Source organism: Falco punctatus (assembly GCF_963210335.1).
Source record: "Falco punctatus genome assembly, chromosome: 2".
Classification (NCBI taxonomy): Eukaryota; Metazoa; Chordata; class Aves; order Falconiformes; family Falconidae; genus Falco; species Falco punctatus.
Genome location: NC_137581.1, coordinates 100,558,921 through 100,577,458, shown reverse-complemented (window position 1 = coordinate 100,577,458; position 18,538 = coordinate 100,558,921). Strand labels below are relative to the sequence as shown.

General features: G+C 44.3%; 1 protein-coding gene across 2 annotated transcripts in view; it reads left to right on the top strand.

Annotated features, from left to right (window-relative positions):
- The window catches only part of HUNK (hormonally up-regulated Neu-associated kinase), a 77,587-nt gene that overhangs the window by 25,112 nt on the left and 33,937 nt on the right, over nucleotides 1-18,538 (top strand). For both annotated transcript variants that reach the window (XM_080376351.1, XM_080376350.1), the window contains exon 2: nucleotides 13,344-13,636. In XM_080376351.1, the coding sequence (XP_080232477.1) occupies nucleotides 13,344-13,636 (293 nt within the window). The remainder of the gene's footprint in view (nucleotides 1-13,343; nucleotides 13,637-18,538) is intronic.

The following is an 18,538-nucleotide window of genomic DNA, read 5'->3' as shown; positions in this document are numbered from 1 at the left end:
AGCTTTGACACTATTCTTTTCACGGAGGTTTGCATGTGTGTGTGCACATGCATAATTTGTATTGAAGCTACTAAACATAAGCTTTTGTTAACATATGATGCTTCAGAAAATGATTTGAAGGACAGTGTCATGGTTGCAGTGGCATCAGTGGGGACTTGGCTGGAGGCATGACCGGAGGATAGGTTGACCATGTCAGCACAGCGTTCCCCAATACCTGTTGTGGATACATGTTATGGAGCATGCAAGTATCTGAGTGTAAGGCAGAATAAAGCCAAACTGCTGATGTGCACCTACTTGCTCAATTTTTCACCTGCTAATTGTTCATCAGGAGAACAAGCAGTTGTATCAGGCACTTGTTATAAAGCCACGCTCTTCCCTCTAACCCTTTCCTATGTTGCATATTTGACATAAGGGGGAATAGGCTTTAACAGGCAAGAGAGCCTGTTCATTAGTGTGGCCTGTCTGTCTTTCAGGAAGATCGCTTTAATATTTTTCAGCTGTAGCTTGCAACTTGTTCTGCAGTGAGCTGAATTGATGCACATGTGGCAGTTGCTTATCCTCTTGAGATAATCTGCTTTCAAGTTTACATTCAGCAGTTTTAAGGACGTCACTAACAGTGCATGTCAGCAATGTGCTGCTTTTCATATAGACTGTTATAATTTTAGTGGCGTACGCAGGATTGAGGGAAGCTGAGTGTTTAGGTTGAATTGACACCAGGTGTAGTTCTTACGTGATGCTCACATCTGGATCCTTGTATTTGTTCTTGCATGTTTTATATTTTTAACATATTTAATGATATCTAAAGCCGTATGCCTGTTTTTGTAGGCTTGTGTTACCTATAAATGTCTTGGTAATTAAAACACATCTTGCTTTCTAGATCTTGCAGTTTGCTGTATCACCTTTTACACCAGTGAGCTGGAGAATGCTACCATAGCTTCATGCATTTCAGCGGATGTAACACATTAGGCATCTTTGCCCCTCTGCCCTCATGAGTTAGTTGTTTGCCTGCAGCCAGGAAAATGGAGGTTATTAATGAGCAGCACTTACTGTTCACGAGGATATAACCCCAGAAGGAAAGCAGTCATGAGATGGTGTGATAAACCTTCTGGCGACTGAATTGTAACAGTCTGCCTAAAACCCAAGCTGTTGTGTTGTATGAACAACAGTATAAAAATGAGCTGAGAGTTTATGTGCTGAGTACTCTACTCTTCAAGGTTATAGCGAAGCAGCTAAAACTGTCCAGAGCCAATGACTGGCGTGGATACCAGCCAGCAAAGGAATTAGGTGGATTGCACTGTTGGCACTCACTTAAGAGCGTAGGATACAACTGAACCAAAGCAAACTGGCTAGGTTCAGACCATCCTGAGTACTCTGCTGCTTGCAGTGTAGCCACACTTTTCATTGCTTCAGCTCCAGCTTGGCTTAGCTGTTACGAAAATACTAAGTTGAAGAGGAAAAAAACCCTGAACCTCTCGATTCTGTGGCTCTGTGAAACGACTTCGGCTGCGCTTCCCTAGTGGGTTGTCTGGTGGCTGATTTCCTTGAGGGTATGAACTTAGTGGTGCCAATGGTTTTGATGGGCTGGTGGAGGTTGTGCTGATGAAAAGAACCAGGTAGTTTTTTTCAGTAAGAGAGAAGCCAGCATCACAAGCACAACTCTGGGGCCCGTGCTAGAACATCGGTACTCCTTTATAAGCTGATACAGTGAATCACTGCAAAACCTGTGTGTTGATCTGCATTTAGTGTCAGTGCTAGCAGGGAGCAGGGTCAAACTTCATACTCATGGAGAGAGTCTAGGAGGAGTTACTGTGGTCCCCCAGGGAGACCACCTGCAAAAAAATTAATAGAAAGCCGGTGCTGCCCTGACCAAAGTCTCCTTTTCTTTCAGTGCTTTGCTCTGCTATCACGCTCCTGAGCTTGAGGTCCAGCACCTTTAATGCTAGCCCCAACAGGGCTCTTCTCATTTGCGGTGCAAGATCAGTGCTACTGGCACTATGAGGAAAATCACTGCAACAAAGAGAACTAAAAAAAGCTAAGTTATATATAATAAAGTTCCTTTGCTCTCTGCCTGTTGTGGAAGATTGTCATGGAAACATTTTTTTCAGAGAATAAATTTATTTTCTGTGAATAATGTCCACAGAGCTAAGGGAGATAACATATTATTTATATATAAAAACTTTATTGGAGACACCTTTTTCTTGGCTCCCAACAGCTGTAAATGTTTTATCAGCTGTGTTTTAAATCACTACAAAGAAGATTGTTACCTGGGCCTCAGAAGCAGTGGCTCTTGGGTTTTTGGTTTTTTTTGTTTTGTTTTGTTTGGGGTTTTTTTCTTCCTTAAAGCCATAAAGCTATATTGGTATTAAAGTGCTTTAAATCAGGGACACTTAATCTTCCATCAATCCATTATGCGTTTGATCACTAAAATGTGAAATGGGTACTATTTAATATGAAACACATTACGAGTCCGTGATCAAGAAAATGGGAAGCAGCGTTAGCAGCCAGGTTTCACCTGTAAGGATCAGTGTTGGAGCAATGTCTTTTGGTATCACTACTCTGCTTTTGCTTCCCCACACATAACCCGAGACCTTCATCCGTCTCACTGTGACAGAAGTTTTCAGCATTAGGAAGGCAAGTTACGGTTTGCCAGAAACAGCTGCATACGATATGCTTTGCTTGTGACCGAGGCATCGACTGTGCCTTGCTGTGCCTTGGCTCTGGTGGCTGCATCTTGTCCTGACAGCCTTTTTAGGGCCGCATCTGGGTGGAGAGGACCTCCATTTTCCAGCAGTTGTCACACCGACCTCCTCCAGGAGGGGCTGGGAGTATCCGTCAGCTCCCATCGATGTGAAGCAAGGACCTTGCTGGTCCAAACAGGTTTTCCATCGGCCACAGTGACTGCCCGTCAGGCTCCCTGTGCGGTGATGTGATGGGCCCTGAAAAATGTCTTTCCTGTATAGTTGATCATACCTTGAGTTCAAAGAGTTTTCATATTAAGTGCTGGCCAGTGTTCCAGCATACCAGTCTTACCTTATGAATGGGCGTCAAAAAGCCTTTTTCTGTAAAACAGCTAATTTTTGGAAAGCGATAGTTGATTAATATTTTACGTGTCAATGGCAAGGCAAACCCATCTGTCCCAGGGATCCAGAGACATGCTTTCTCCTTGCAGGGGATGTCTGCAGCCTGGAGGCTGGTTTTGACAAGTTCATAAGGATTTCTTTTGGAACCTCCTTAGTGCATCCTTACATATCGCTGCATCTGGCTTTCTGCCACCACTACTGCCATCACTCTCTGCATAATCTCTCTTGACTTGTGTAGATCTCTGTAAAGGCCAGGGAGGTAAAAACGTGCCCCTCTCCCTCAGGGCGTGCAGTTATGGCTACCCCATTAATTAGTTGACCAAGAGGGCACTGGAAGGTTGCTGGAATTGATTTCTTTCTGCCAAAGGCAAGGCGGATCTCCTCCATGACCCGCTCAAGAGAAACTATGTGTCCCTGTGGATGGGGCTGTGCTGTAGCCACACAGGTTCCTGCTTCCCAGGCTCCTGGGCTGTGCCCTGATGCTGTGGCACCTGTGTGTTTTACAAATCTTGCTGATTCGGACATAGAGCACCAAGGAAAAATGTAATTTGTGGGGGTTTCATTTCAGGGCAGCTGCATAGAGGCAGAATTGCAGCATCCCCCGTGCCTCAAAACCATAGAATCGTAGAATATCTCGAGGTGGAAGGGACGCGTAAGGATCTGGTGGCTGTGCTGTAAGGGTCTGGCCATTGTAGGGGGCAGAGACACTAGCAGGTGAGGAGTCTGTCTGTCAGCTGTTTGAAAAGGGAGCAAAGCAGAAGGTGAGAGAGAAGGGGGCAGCTGGCTTTATGGAAACAGCAGAGCAGAAGCACATCCAGGAAAGGATAACAATAGTTGCCCATGAAGCATGGCATGAAGTTGCCTGTAAATATTATGTGAAGTAAAAAGTGTGCTGGAAAGGAATACGGCTGAGAACAGCTCTCCTCCACGGAAGCTGAGCTGCTCTATGGGAATGGACCACATCAGACAAGGCATTAGTTGTGTGTTAAATCAGCAATAACCTCTACTCTGTGTCCTTTCTTTCTGGCTGAAGTAAGAGGAAAGGGGAGGAAGAACTGCAGAAGTACAGGGAGTGCCAGACTCTGTGGAAGGGCATTAAGGGGGAGCGTGAGGAAGCCCTGAGGAGTCCCTGAATGCAGCCTTGCAATATTGGCAGTCTTAAAACTTTTGTGGGGTCTGTCGTTACTCTTAGCGTAGCAGGAACAGCCTTGTAGTATGTCCTTACAAACGCCACTGCCTTGACACATGTAAACTCTGTCTCGCCATGGAAACGCTGATTTGGCTGTGCCGATGCAGTTGGCAGCAGAGCCGTGGGTGAGCTGGGCTGTCTGCAGCAGCATCAATACTTGCGTGACTCCTCATGACACTTCATGTCTTCTGCACTGGGGGAGCTCCAGCGGCGATGTCAGAGAGCATGCAAAATTCACACCCCTCGATGCGACTGCTGACAGCTCCCAGAGCATCTTGCCTAGGTCGACCCTCATCCTCCCATGTTGTGCCTTGTCCCGATGCTCTCTGCAGGGACCAGAGGCTCCTCACATAGGTACAGGCACTGAAGCCCAAAGGGCTCACAGCAATCATCCAGCCTGACGTGCTATACTTCCTGGAGAGGATGAGCCCCAGTACTCTCATCAGGAGTTTCTGTATCAATGTTTTGTTGAGCTATTGCATACCTTTAAAGGCGGGGGGGATTCAAGATCTGTATTCATCTCTGTAAAAGAAGTTGTCTCTATCATTACTTCACCACACCTAAAAAACCCAGGGGTCGTGTTTATAGCCAGAGTTTGCCCAGTTTACCTTTTGGGAAGTTAATTTTTATTGTATTAGATTAAAGACCTTTCTGTTATCAGAAACCCTTTTATCATGTAAGTACTTGCAGAAAATCATTGTCAGTGATTAACACTTTCCTAATGAAATATTTTGAGCTTCAGTCAGTTACTACAACAAACGGTTCATGGACCTCAGACTGTTCCTGAAGCTCTTTCCAGAGCTCTTCCCAAATTTTTAACATAATCTTGTAATTACTGGCACCAGAACTGGATACAGTAATCTAATAATAGTCCCCAGTGCCTTGGACAGGTGTAATTAATACCTTTTCTTATTTTAACAAATACATCCTGCTTATGCTTTTAGGGATTACGTTTAAGTTGGCTGTGGCATCAAGAGGGCTTACGTTCGTTTGCTTGCCTGAAGTACTCCTGAATCCTTTTTGGCATTGCTGGATACTGTTGCCTTTGGGTTGTAGGTAATGGTAAGATGTTCTTTTTATCCGCTGGCAATTCCATTCTTTCTGTTCAAGCTACCTTGAATCTGAAGTACATGAGTGAGCACACTCGGAGCTACCTTCTGATTTGGAAGACTATATTTCTTCAGGGGCTGATTGCAAGCTTTCCTTGACTGTGGCTAGTCTGCCAACAGAGAGAGCAGCCTTCTGCCTACTGAGACATTTATCCTGTGCTTGTCTCTACAGCAGCTGGTTTTATGTATTGCTGAGTCCAAAATTCTTCGCTTGCAGAGACTTAGAAGAAAATACTTTAACAGAAGTGACTCCTCTCTGCTTTTTTTGATTGCTGATTTTACTGATATCAGAGCAAACACGAAAGAAAAACTATGTATTTGGCTGTCCTACAAAGAGCAGATATAAAAACTAACAAAGACCAAACATCGCCAGTCAGGTGTGAAGCAAAGAGATGATACTGCTTGTTTAACGTAAAAACTCAATGCGTCTCTAGTTGTATAGCTACAGAGCGGTGTTTTCACAGTGCATATATGTGCACATGCACGTACATGTTTAACTGCACCTCTGTTCCCCCTGTTCCATTTGTAGCAAGCATACAAGGCAAATATAAAAGGTATCAGATGGCCATCACTGAATGGTTGTCCTTTTCTATCCTTGGTAAATAGGACAGACGTTGTTCTCGTGGAAGAGTCTGCCTTCATGCGTGGCTGTGGGTTTGGGCGATCGCTGGCTTCCTTGGAGTGAATGGCTAAGCTATAAGCAGAATTGTTAGCCAGCGATTACCTTCTTGTAATACTTTCAGAAATGCTCTGCGGTTTTCTCTGAAAGTAGTTCTTGAGAGGTGAATAGGACACTAACATTTGTTAGGGAACCGGGAAGCCAAGCAGGGTAACCCAGGGGAGTCTTACCAAAAATGCCACCCCAGGAGCCTTTTGAGACAGGTTCTCCAAATTGGGTGGTATGGGCTGCAAGGTAATTTGGCAAATACCTAACATCAAGCATGTTACCTTCACAGTTTCATTGTGTTCAGTCCCATGGTGAAAATTAAGTTTGTGTTTCTATGGTGGTGTCTTGACTCATTTGTGTCTGACAGTCCTAATGGAACACCTGTGATTTCCCTCTGCCTTGAGTGGAACATGTGTGGTTCTTTCTGAAGGTGTACGGTTTATTTATTTATGGTATGCATTTGCTTGGGTGATCCTTTTCTTTAGTGCTTTATTTCTTAACATATTAGAACTTGCTGTGTATACACAAAACTATTGCTTTGCCATGCTGTAAAAATGTTGTAACAGCTAAAGGAAAGAATAAATGCTACCCAGTGAAAGAAGTTGGCATTTTCTAATCCTTGGATTCAGTTGTGAAAAGCAACTTGTTACATGCCTGGCTGGTTGGCTGGTTGGTTGCCCAAACTGAGATACCCTTGAAGAAATGCTTTCAGGTCTGTGCTGACAGTTGTGCAGGCTTCAGATTTAGGTCTGCTCAATATGATTTGAATTGGCTACCCAAAATTACCAGCCGGTTTTGAAAACTAGGCTCAGATTTTTGTGGTGAGAACAGTGGTAAATACAAAGCAAACTAGAAGTGATGCCAGACAGCTATCACTGAAAGGAAGGAAGAAAAGAAAATTAATTCATTGCATGAGCCTTCTTGGGCAAGTAAAAAAAAAAAAAGCTGGAGATGGGCTTGCACTAATGATGGCTATAAAATACCTGCATGGTCTGGCTCTTCGTCTTATTCTCCTGGCTAAGATTAAACTAGACAATAAAGGTTTGTGGGTTTAGGTGCGGAAGTCCAAGTCTCAGGCTTTCCCATTGACTGTCTCTGCACTTTGAGCCTGCAGCTTTGAACTTCATCTCAATGGTTAGGGTACACCAAGCCTCCAATGGCCCATGGCCCAGGTGCTGAGAGTCAGTGCTGCCGCCTGGCTTGGCATCATCTCCAGCAGGTCTGCCAGAAGGAGGACTCTGGCAAAAAAAGAGGAGTGCAGGAGGAAAAAAAAAAAAAAAAGGAAAGGGAAAAAAAAAAGGCAGAGGGGTTGTCCTTCCAATAGTTGAATAGTCCCTCTGATAGTTGAATTTGCTTCTCTTGGTCTCCTGACCAACAGTGCTTGTCGTATTCTTATTCAAACCACTTTCCTCTCAATTCAGCTGAAGCTCCCTTTGGCAGAGGTCTGCAGGAACTGCCTTCCTCTTTTTTAAAGTTAGGAGAGAACTCGCAGAAGGAAACAGTTCAAGTGGTTGGGTAAAGGGGAAAACTCTTTAAAGGCCCTCAAAATGTCATCCCCAGATTTTGCAAGGTCATGTACCATCTTCTGTTCTCTGTAAAGTTAAAACATGTTACAACATTATTTGCTGAGCTGGGGCCATTACTATGAAGGGTTCTTCTCGTTGTTATGGCAAACATCTGACATGAGTATTGTTCAAGACCCCTTGACTTTGACTTGGCAAAGAGGCCATTGAGAAAAACCTGTTTTCTGGCAAACAAGAAGGCTTGCTGCCATTGAGATGCATCCTTCTGCCAAGAGGCAGCCCGTACAAAGACATCCGACCTGGCAAGCGAGAAACCTGAAGCTGAACTTGGACCTGTGTTCCCTGAGTGCTAACGTACCATGTGACTGATGTCACTGCTGATCGTAAGGTTGTTACTTGGGTTTTATTTATCATTATTTTATATTGTGATGTGGCTTAACTGGTTGAAGCCTGGGATTCACCAGGGAAAGCTAGGTAGAGGGATAGATATTTCTACTGTTAAATCAGGGCTTGAATAAAGCTCTTTGCAGCTTGGGGAGGAGGGGATGGCCAACCGAAACTACAGAAACCTGATTGCCTTCCATCAATTTTGTGTGTAGTTGAAATTAGGTTCTACAACAGGCTTGGATCCCCACTCCCCCAGCATTATTATGTTTTTATGTTCAGCATCATCCTGGTATCCAGCATTTGGTTTCCCATCAGCAGCACACTGCAGGTGTACCATGCCTTGAATTTCTTATTGAAGTACGACAGAAGTTGAAAAATACAAGTTTTCAAAGCAGACTTCCAACACCGAGGAGCATTTGTGAAGGGTTGGTATGAAGAAAAAAAATCTTTCACTGAGCTGTGCAGTGTGACAAAACGACAGTGCTGCAGAGCAGTCAGGCAGTGATCTAAATAGACCTTTGCATGTCCGCCGGGTAAGCAAACATCTTTGCCTCACTAACAAAAGCACAACTTCTTGACCTGTGTTTTTTTCCAAATGTCACTGGTGGGGTTATAAATAGCCAGCAGAAGGGGAGGGGGAGAAGATGACAGTGACTTCTGCCCACTGAGCACCTGGAAGTTCCTCCTGCCTGGCACAGCAGACCTGTCACTGGCTCTGTGGGTTCGGCGTGTGGTCAGGGCACAGATATGGGGAGCTGCCCAATGCGAAATGTGCCTCTTGCACGGGCATGTGGATGCTGTGCTGGGACATGCTTAGGATGCATGAGAGCCACCTTCTGTGCTTTGGTGCAATTTCGTATGTTTGAGGCATGACTGTTCAGAGGGAGGGTGCAAAATGTGTTTTCTCTGGATGCAGCAGTGATCTAGCAACCAAAACCCTGGCTGCCAGATTTCTCCAGGCAACGCTTGGTCCTTTAAGCTATCTCTTCTTGCTTTTCCTCAAGGCCTTGCTGTCAGTGTTTTTGTGCAGTTTGGTGCCAGTCAGCTCCACCCCCCTGCCTCTTTCTTGCAGATTCAGAAGCTCTCCTAAAACACGAGCTGGCAAAACCCCTCCGCCTGTGTGTGTCAAACACGTGGCTTTGTTTGGGTGATGACACGTGCCTGTATTTGCTGATGGTGTTTTAACTGCTTCATTCTGTAAGCAGTGTCACCATCTCCTCCAAGGATCTGGGGAGAAGAGTGGTGCTTGCACTTCCACCTCACCTCCGCTTCAGTATGCTTTAGCTCAACCTGAACTATTTTAGTGCGATGATTGAGAGAGGCAGCAATTGCTCATATGATGTGTCACACCATAAACTTCAGGAAAGTAATTCATTCCACCAGTGTAATTCTAAGAGTCGGGAACCAAAAATATGGCCTATTACTCATCTTTGTATCTCATAATACAGAATAACCTAAACCATTTATTTATTTACACAGCAAAGCTTTAACCAAAAGCAAAGTGTTGAATGTCAGGAGCCTCTGTTGCTACATATTCAGAGTAATTACTTGCTTTACCATTTGGTTTTTTATTTCTGTGTCAATATTGGCCAAGAATTTAAGTCAGGAGATATGCATGATGCAGAGACAAAGAGCCCGTACTTGAAACATGGGAAAGCAAAACTGAATAATTGGCATGTCTTGACTAGGCTATGAAAGCTCGGATGTGTTTATTTTTTGGTTATCTAACATCTGCAGTATTTTCTCTACTGGATGCTTTTTTCTTCTACATGAATGAAATTTTCAGGTGTATGCACACACATCTACACCGTACTGCGTACATTAAATGCATCAGTGCACATTCAGTCTTCACTTACCTTGGTCTAACTCCGGATGAACTCGGGGCTATTTAGCAAAGTGAACCCTGGAGTAACTGAGCACGGAGTGTTTGATCCCTAGATTTCCTATATATGCTTCAGAGAAAATTGTAAATCAGAGGAAAATCCAAGAAACCCAAACAAGCAAAAAAGATCCATAGGAGCTTTGCCTAAGAATGCTGACTCCATTGCACAACCCTTGTACACGGGATGCATTTCATGTAGGAAAGCAAAGTGATCTTACAAGAAAGCAAAATCAAAACGGACTGCAGTGCAAGGGAAAAGGCGTTGACTAGATGGACAGGAGACTCAGTGAAAGGAGTCATAAGGAAGAAGACCCAGGAGGAGTAGAGAGGAACAAAAGCTAGAAGCTATTGTGGAGGATGTCCATATGAAGGTTGTGTGTTTAGGTCATGTACAGATCTTTTATTTAGCTCTGCAGAGGTTTCTTTAAAGCCCCTGGCTTTTGAATAGTCCCCGAGATGGAGAGAGGGGCGCATCTGTCTACTGCAGCACGGACCTAGGAGAGGATGCAAGGTCCCACGCGCATCTGTCCCAGGAGCCAGCAGTGTCACACCAAAGCTGGTTTCCTGCCCGGTGTGGGAGATGGAAGTCTGCCACAGCCTTACCTGGTGGGGTACTCCTCTCTTTCCCCTATGTAAAGCTGTTGCCACAACAGAGCTGGTTTTCTGCCTTTGTCAGCTCTGTTGGTGGATTTCTGGGACCTGATGCAAGGGGCCTGGGAGGGGGAAAGGTAGCTTGGAGTCGAGGGTGGGTCTGACAGCAGCTTTGCTTGTCTGCTGGGATAGGTAGGGTGCCTGACTAAGTATCTGTCAAAATCAAGGAGAAAATTTGTCCTTAAGGCACAGAAAGCTAATTCCTTGTGACAGTGAAAAAGTCATCAAGTAGACGCGTAGTTGGCTCTGTCTCCTGGGTTCAGGTGGTTGCCCCCATCTCCACAGCTGTGTTCACCCTGGACAACAGATGTGGACACGTGTAGTAGTGTGCTTTTTGTTGGTCAATGGATTGAGGATGACTTACTGATACAGGTAACAGATCACTGCTCCATACTGTTAATACTCCATGCTTTGTATCCTGCAGCTGTGGAAAATATCAGCTTTTTTTTTTTTTTTTTTTTTTTTAAATTTTTGCAGAGATTGTGCTGTGCTGCCAGCAAACAATCTGGCATCTCATGTTTCTGTAAGCCATGAATTTGTCCTCACCAGAATAACTTCTGTGGTTTGCTGTTTAAATAATCCATGCAAGCCTCTGTGTTCTCAGTTCTATCTCATTAGATGGAAGAACGTGCTAATTTAAGACTGTTTCCTTGGTGAATCACCTGAGGCTTTCAAAACCGGTGAAGTTAAGCTCTGATTTACCTGTTGTTTTACCTTGCGACTAAATGATCTTTAATGTGACTAGTCAGAAATGTAGCTTCCAGGTTTTTATGGTCCAGATACTGCTCTGGGCTTCACCTAGGCAGGTGTCTTGTGTGTGGTGTTCAGCCTTATCTTTTGATCAAGAGTATTTCATCAGAATGATCTGTCAGCAGCAGAACTGTATCCAGCTATTAACATGCTCAGTGATACTGACTTCTGGCTCTTAGGACAGACTATGAAGCCCCAACTCCTGTAGTTCTATTTTTCAATTTCTCTGCTGATAACGCCTTGAATCAAGCCAAGTTCTCCTGTCAAAGGGTATGGATCTATTTTTGTTGACATATTTCCAGACTGTGTATTTTGTGGCTTTTGTTCTCTGTAAAGGAAAACCAAAATGTTCGCTAATTTAACCTTTCCTTTGCTTGCAGAAAAAAATAAAGGTAAGGCTGATCAGACTGGGAGCTGTCATGTGCCTGATGTGTGCTTGGCACTTTCTCAAGCTAGGAAGGCAGCCAGATCCATTTTGAATAAGTTTGTCTCCCTGTTGCCAAAGCCCACCAGCACACTGTGCTGTGGACTGTCACGGGGTTGTTGGCCGTAGTTGAAAGTGAGTTTGCTGCGAGTAGTTAGTTCATCAGCCATGAGGAGGGATGTTGTACGAGCTGGAGGTGGAGGGAGGCCTCTTGGGCTTTGCACTGGTGTCTGGGTGTTAAGAATAGGGTAAATAAAACTCCGAGGTTTTCCCCACATCTCTTACTCCTTTTCGTTGTAGGAGTAAGGTAATGCGGGAGATCCTCCAGGGCCAAATCAAGGCAGACAGCAAAGCTGTGGATGCAGCATCTTTGTGCCTCTCTCTAAGGGGGGCAGATGTGGCATTTTCTGTGCATTTTGTTGGACCTGTACCCATGCAAACAAGACTCCTTTGCATCATGTAAAATTCAGGGTCACGTAGGAATACCGAGCACTGTGTTTCCCCCCGCCCCCTCATCCTGACAAACAAGCAGCTGTCACTTGGGTAATGATGGGTGAGCTGAGGGCTCTGGGTGCGTGCGGTGAAGGACTTCTTTGTGGCAGAGCTCTGAGGAAATGAGGAGCCCTGGAGGAGGATTTTGTGGTGCCTTTTGTTGCTCAGCCTGGCACAAGCTGTTAAATCATTGTTTGGTGCAGATGACCTGGAAGTCTGCAGCACCCAATCTAAACAAGAAATCTCAATAAATAAATAAGTGGCTATAAATTTGAGGCAGAAAAAGGCAGATACTTTTATTGTGGCTATTTAGTGAATCCATTAAAACAATAAAAAGAACCAGATTCGTTAGGCATAGAAGAGAGCGATACCCTCGCCTGTTCCATCCTTTTGTTCTCATTTGGCATTCCGCGCCAGCAGTGAGAAGGGAAGCGCTTGGATAGACACCAGCATGTGGTGTGTCGTAGATTGTGGTACAGTCTCCCTAGTTTTATTGCATACTTTCATGATGGGCTTCTGTTGACTTGGACAGCTGTGAGCAGGTGTGCCCCTGAGAACTTGCATTAAAAAAAGTTTTGCAGAGTTGCTTAGTTTTAGAAGTCACAAGGGAATCTTCTTTCATGTACGTTTTGAAAGAGGAAAAAGAAATGTGCTAAGAGAGTGGTACCAAAATTATTTTGTTTTTCGTAGTATGTTTTTATTCTGTTTTATCATGCAAAGCTGGCACTTGGCTATAGTTTAAGAAACTTGTCATGGAAGCATGTAATCTCAACTCGTATATCCAAAGCCAGGAAAAGCCAAAAATGACACTTAAAACTTGTAAACACAAGCCTGAAGACTTTATGGGAAAATAGATAAAATAAATGCCCAGCATTAAGTATACTAAGTGTTATAGCGGGTATAGTTAATGAGATTGTCTCCTCTCTTTTGTTACCTATTCCCTTGCAATAACTTTTGTCTGTCATTGTAAAAGGCAATAAAGAAAGAAATTGTCAGTGGGGGTTGGAAAAAACAGCTATTTCTCAGACCTGGGTAGCTGTGCCTGAAACCATGGCGCATCAGTTGAGACTGACATTGTTTTGTGGTTTGGTTTGGTTTGGGGTTTTTTTTGAGGTTGTTTATACAAGGTTAAAGGACTGAATTATAGGTGCGACTACCAACAACTCCCTCTCCTCTGTTTTTTCATTAGGTGGCAGTGAAAGTAATTGACAAGAAAAGAGCCAAAAAGGACACCTATGTCACCAAGAATCTGCGACGAGAAGGGCAGATCCAGCAGATGATCCGCCACCCGAATATTGCTCAGCTGCTGGATATACTGGAAACTGAAAACAGCTACTACCTTGTCATGGAGCTGTGCCCTGGTGGCAACTTGATGCACAAGATCTATGAGAAAAAAAGACTTGAAGAGCATGAAGCACGCAAATATATCCGGCAGCTTATCCTGGCAGTTGAACATCTTCACCGGGCAGGAGTAGTTCACAGGTAATCTTAAAAACCCTTTCTGTTAAAATTTATCTTAAAGCCTCCAAGTGGTATTTTGGCATTTATTTGTATTAGTAAGGAGACTTCCTTATGAAAACATACTTCTGACAGCTTTTTTGGCTAATCTTCATGGTACTGTTGTAGATGCTCATACTTTAGAAAGTATCTGCAGAAAGCACTTAAGTAGGTATGTAGCTGCAGGTGAGCACACGGGAGCCATGCTGACTCCGTGTCCTGAAATATAAGCCTGTGCTTTGCAAAAGTAGGGCTCTTTCCCTGCAAGTGCTATTTTGCCTCTTCAGAGCTCTGTGCCAACATTAACTAATGAATCATTTCAGTATTTCTTTGAGGAGGTGGTTGCATCTGTTGTTTTACTGGTGGAAATACAGCGGTATAGGGAGGTGAACTGATTTGCCTAAAGCCTCGCAGCGACACAGCTGGGACAAAGCCCGAATGGGACCACACAGGTCCCTTGCTTCTGCTTCTCTGCTCTTTCCATTTGTTACATTGCCTCAACAGGACCTTGCAAGTTTGAAGACAGTGAGCTGCAATGCAGAGTATGCAACCATTTAGTTCATCTCGCAGTGTCTTCTCAGGAGAAATCCAGAGCTGTTGCAATATGTCACTTGCTTTCTTTAGGACCTTTGTTCAATTGGTGTATAAGCAGGATGTGGATCTCCTTGCCAGAAACGTGCTGTGGAGTTAAAAGTTTCCCTGGGCTCCAGAGGAAACAGGGCAGGTTCATCAGAGGGAAGTCTGTGGAGGTTTGCTGAATGAGTAGCTACCTCTGCCCGAAGCCTCTTATCAGCAAGTGGTAGAGGCTGGGAGAGTGCAGGTGGAGATATCACACATTGTTGCCTGTCCCTGTCACCTTCTCCACTTACGTGCTCTTGGCTGCTGTGGAGACTGGAGGACGGTGGGCTGGGTGGACCTTTAGTCTGAGCCAGTATGTCTTGTCCTCTGTTCTTAGGTATATTTATAGGATAATGTCTAAGAAGGAGGCTCTGCTTTCTAAATTTGGGCCAACTGGTGTTAAGTCTGGACTCCCACATAGTTCCCATATGATGCTGAGCAAGTTGTGTGGGCCCCATCCTCTTAGGTTATGTAGGCACATCGCAGGAGCTAGATGCCTGAATACTTTCGAGGATCTGGGTCTTAGTTTCCTTGGCTGCACTGACTGTGTAGAAGATGGAGAGCTGTTGTACACACCCATCCAGAGGGCTGCTGTGCAGGCAGCTGGCAAACCGCCTGAAGGCAACCCACAGCCAGCTCCTCCAGCTGTGCCCAGCTGTGTGCTGAGCTGCCTACCACTGTGCAACGCTGTTGGGTGCATCTGGCCTGGTGGAAATGCGTGTGCTCTGAAAACTGCTTTTTTTTTGGCCTAGAATCAATCTGTGTGTTCCCTGTGGTCCCTTAGGGATAGGTGCTATGTGCACATACAACCTTGGGTGTACTGAGGTCATATCTTGAGCTCAATTTCATGGTACTAACGAGTATTCGAGCAGCCACCATGTCTGTTCTGCAGGTTCTCTATCGGCAGCTAAACTGCTGACCTCTTTAAATTATTAACCCCACAGTTTGGGGCATTAAAAGGGAAGTCTGCTTCCTGCTTTAAGGGATCAATTGATACCTGGTATGTACACAGAGAAAGGAAGGAAAAAGGTCAAAGTTTCTGAGATGGGCAGAGGAAAACCCAGCAGGAACAGCTGAACACGTTTATCTTTTAACAGCAGTGTTGCGTTCAGCAGCAGCAGTTCCTCTCCCTGAAAAATTTACCCTCTGCATAGTAGCTGAAGCACTTACGGGGGGTTGGTAGGCTTAGCTTTGATTCCCTTCTTTTTGAGAGGAGATTCAGACCCGTATTTTGTACAAAAATAGCTTGTTCACTAGGTACAGGCTAGAATCAACAGGCTGCTCTGGTGGGAAGAAAAGGCTTTGGGGTTCAGAGAGACCGTGAGCCTGAGGAGCTCGAGTTCCTGGATGGATGCTGCACACTGGCGGCAGTTCTGGCCCTGACCCCTTCTCTCCGCTGTCCGTGTGAACACAGGCGCAGCTCAAAGAGACTGCAGTGTGTGGGACCTTGACGAGCGGAGCAGAGGGAGGAAGCAGCCCTGGAAATACTGCCATGCTCCGCTGCATCTGCCAGCTGAGCTCTATCCGTCCGGCCCTGCGGCATTGGATTAACCCTTACCCCAAAGGCAGTGTACTCCATCCACTCTGTTTCTCAAGTCACAGCACAGCACAGAGCTTGTTCTTGGGAGTCTTCCATCTGGGTAATGAGCAGGTCCAATTCTGCTTGAGCTGATAAAACTTGACAGAATCACAGGCCGTGTATCTGCAAGTATTTTCTCTAGCTTAACCATTCAATGCCTCGATTTATTCTGCAAACAGAGTATGTAGAGCAACGTAGGAATGCAGGAAGAACACTGGTGGCACAATCCATATTTATTCTCCTGGTTCTCTGTGAGCGAGAGAGGGAGAAAGAATAATAGTTACCCCAGGAATTGTCCTTCAGCATCAGCCTTTTGATCGTGGCAACTCTAAAAACAGGCTACTCGATCAGCAACTGAAGAGGGAGGAAAAAAATAGTGCAGAAGTCTGATTCATTCTCACCCTGGATGAAATGGCAATGTTTTGTTGTTGTTATTTTTAAAGCAGGTAAAAATAACAGCACTTTCATCTGCGTGGTAATCTGTGGGTGTTGGCATTGACTGCCTGTGAAACAAAACACGGCATCCTGGGCCAGAAGGCAGTCTACTGTTTGTCTCTTTCCAGGTGCTTTCATCGTTCACATTGAATGGGGCAGGACATTGAAAAGCATTCACTGAGTATTTTATTACAAAAAATCACTGGGTTTGTCTGCATTATTCAGGAAATAATATAGATGGCTTACCATGTTCTTTAACTTGGGATGAAAAAAAGCCAGATGAAATAAATTGCGTGCAATTTGCTTACGTTATTTGATGAATACTACTTGGTAAGCTTCATGACTTAAAATCAAGACTCGGCATAACAGAAAAGCACTCTGATCTTTGGACAAGAACTCGGTGGAAATGCTTTTGTTAAGAGGCACTGATGTGTGAACAGTGTAAAATTAAAAAACTTCAAGAACCATCCTTTTATTTAGAGAGGTTACAAAACCCCCAAACTCATGTTTGACTGTGTAATATAGATATATTTTAAATTATAAATGTTTCATCTACTACGGTGGGTGAAGACTGCAGGTTCCTGAGTGCAGGAGCTACATCTTTGATGAGGGGTGTCCAGGGTTCAGAACTCCTTGGCTGCTCACTAAAAAAAAAAAAAAAAAAAAAAAAGCCACTGTTCTATATATAATTTTATGTAACTGTTTGTGTTTCATTCCTTCTATTAGAAGAGCTGGTTGGTTGCTAAAAATATACTTTCAACAAGCTTAGCTGTGAATCAGGTAGGAATATTTATCTTTCTCTCTGACAGAGGAAAACAAACCCAAATGGCAGTGTCTGGTGAAGCTTTCTCTTTTCAGAGGGTGTTTACATAGGCCTTCATGCTGTCAAAAAGCAGGATGAACAATAAGCCCCTTGGGAGTGTAAGGACAACAGAGAAAATGAAGCAAAAGCCTTGGTGCTTGCCACTGTATCCCAAAGGAAATCCTCAACAACCCCTTTAAAGTAATTGCAATTACTGTCAGGATGTCAAAGAAAAGAATTTAATAATGTATTGGTAGCAAAGATAGCTTTCTATATTTCCCCTTTTTCTGTCTTCGTGGCAGTGTATTCATACCTTCCACTGCCATTTTGTAATTAAAACCAGATCAGGAGTTCGAAAGATGCAAAAAAGCCCTGAGGTTTTGAGCGGAGTTTGTATATTTTTCCATGATCTCTTTCCCTAGCTGAGTAAGGTAGTGCCATGCAATCCACTTGCTGAGGGTGCTACAGGGTTCCTGCTTTGGTACCTGCTACTTTGACATGTTGGCTTTGATAACTTCCATCCGATTAATTTTAAGTGCCAGTAGTCTGGCTGCTGATGCAATATTTATGATGGATCCTGCACTACAGAACAAAGTCTCCTTTTGAAGTGCAGAGCTGGTTTGTCTCTCTATTTGTTGTCAGATTTCAAAATTATCTTTGGGCATTCTCTTTTGGAGTACTCTGCTGTAAACAAACTAAACATTGTTTTAGTGAAGACAATAGACTGAATTCCTCTTTTACAGAGGCAACTGTGTTGTACTCGGTGACGTTGTGACTGATAGAAGAATCCGACTCAATAAATAATATTTTCATAATAAAGCCTTTGAAATGTATATGGACGTGATGGTGAACCCAAATCTCTCCAACCTTGCCAACTCACCTCCGGCTCTTGCATGGGGTAGAAAGTGGGCTTGCGGGTTGGTAGTTAAGGAGTGATTTTTTTGTGGTGCTGTTCTGATTAAAAATAAGGTGCAGGAAACAGCAGCCAACAACTGCTGCTTTGCAGCTGCTTGCTGGTAAAACCTTCCTTCTCATCCCTCCTCCTCCAGACAAGCAATAAAGTGTGAAATGCAAAAACTTCAATTTTGCCGTCTGATGCCTGCAATGGCACTGAATAAGCGTCGTTCGAAAGCACACTGAGCTGACAGCTGAAGCCTGGGGTAGCTCGTGCGGTGGAGCAGGCTTGTGTTGCTCAGGGGAGGCAGTGGCTGGAGCTGGGGTTTCCAAAGTGGTCTGTGAAGCTCTTCAGCAAAGCCAGAAACAAATCAGCCCCATCAACAGGAAAGCAAACTCCTAGACAAACGCATCCCATGGAGGTGTATTTTCGAATACAGGGAATGCTGAGTGTATGTTGCTAGCTTCACGAGCTGACTAGGCATAAATATATGCTGATTCCCCACATTGTGGTAATGCAGTTTGGTGTTTCTTGAGTGTCTTCATTATTCATAGATTT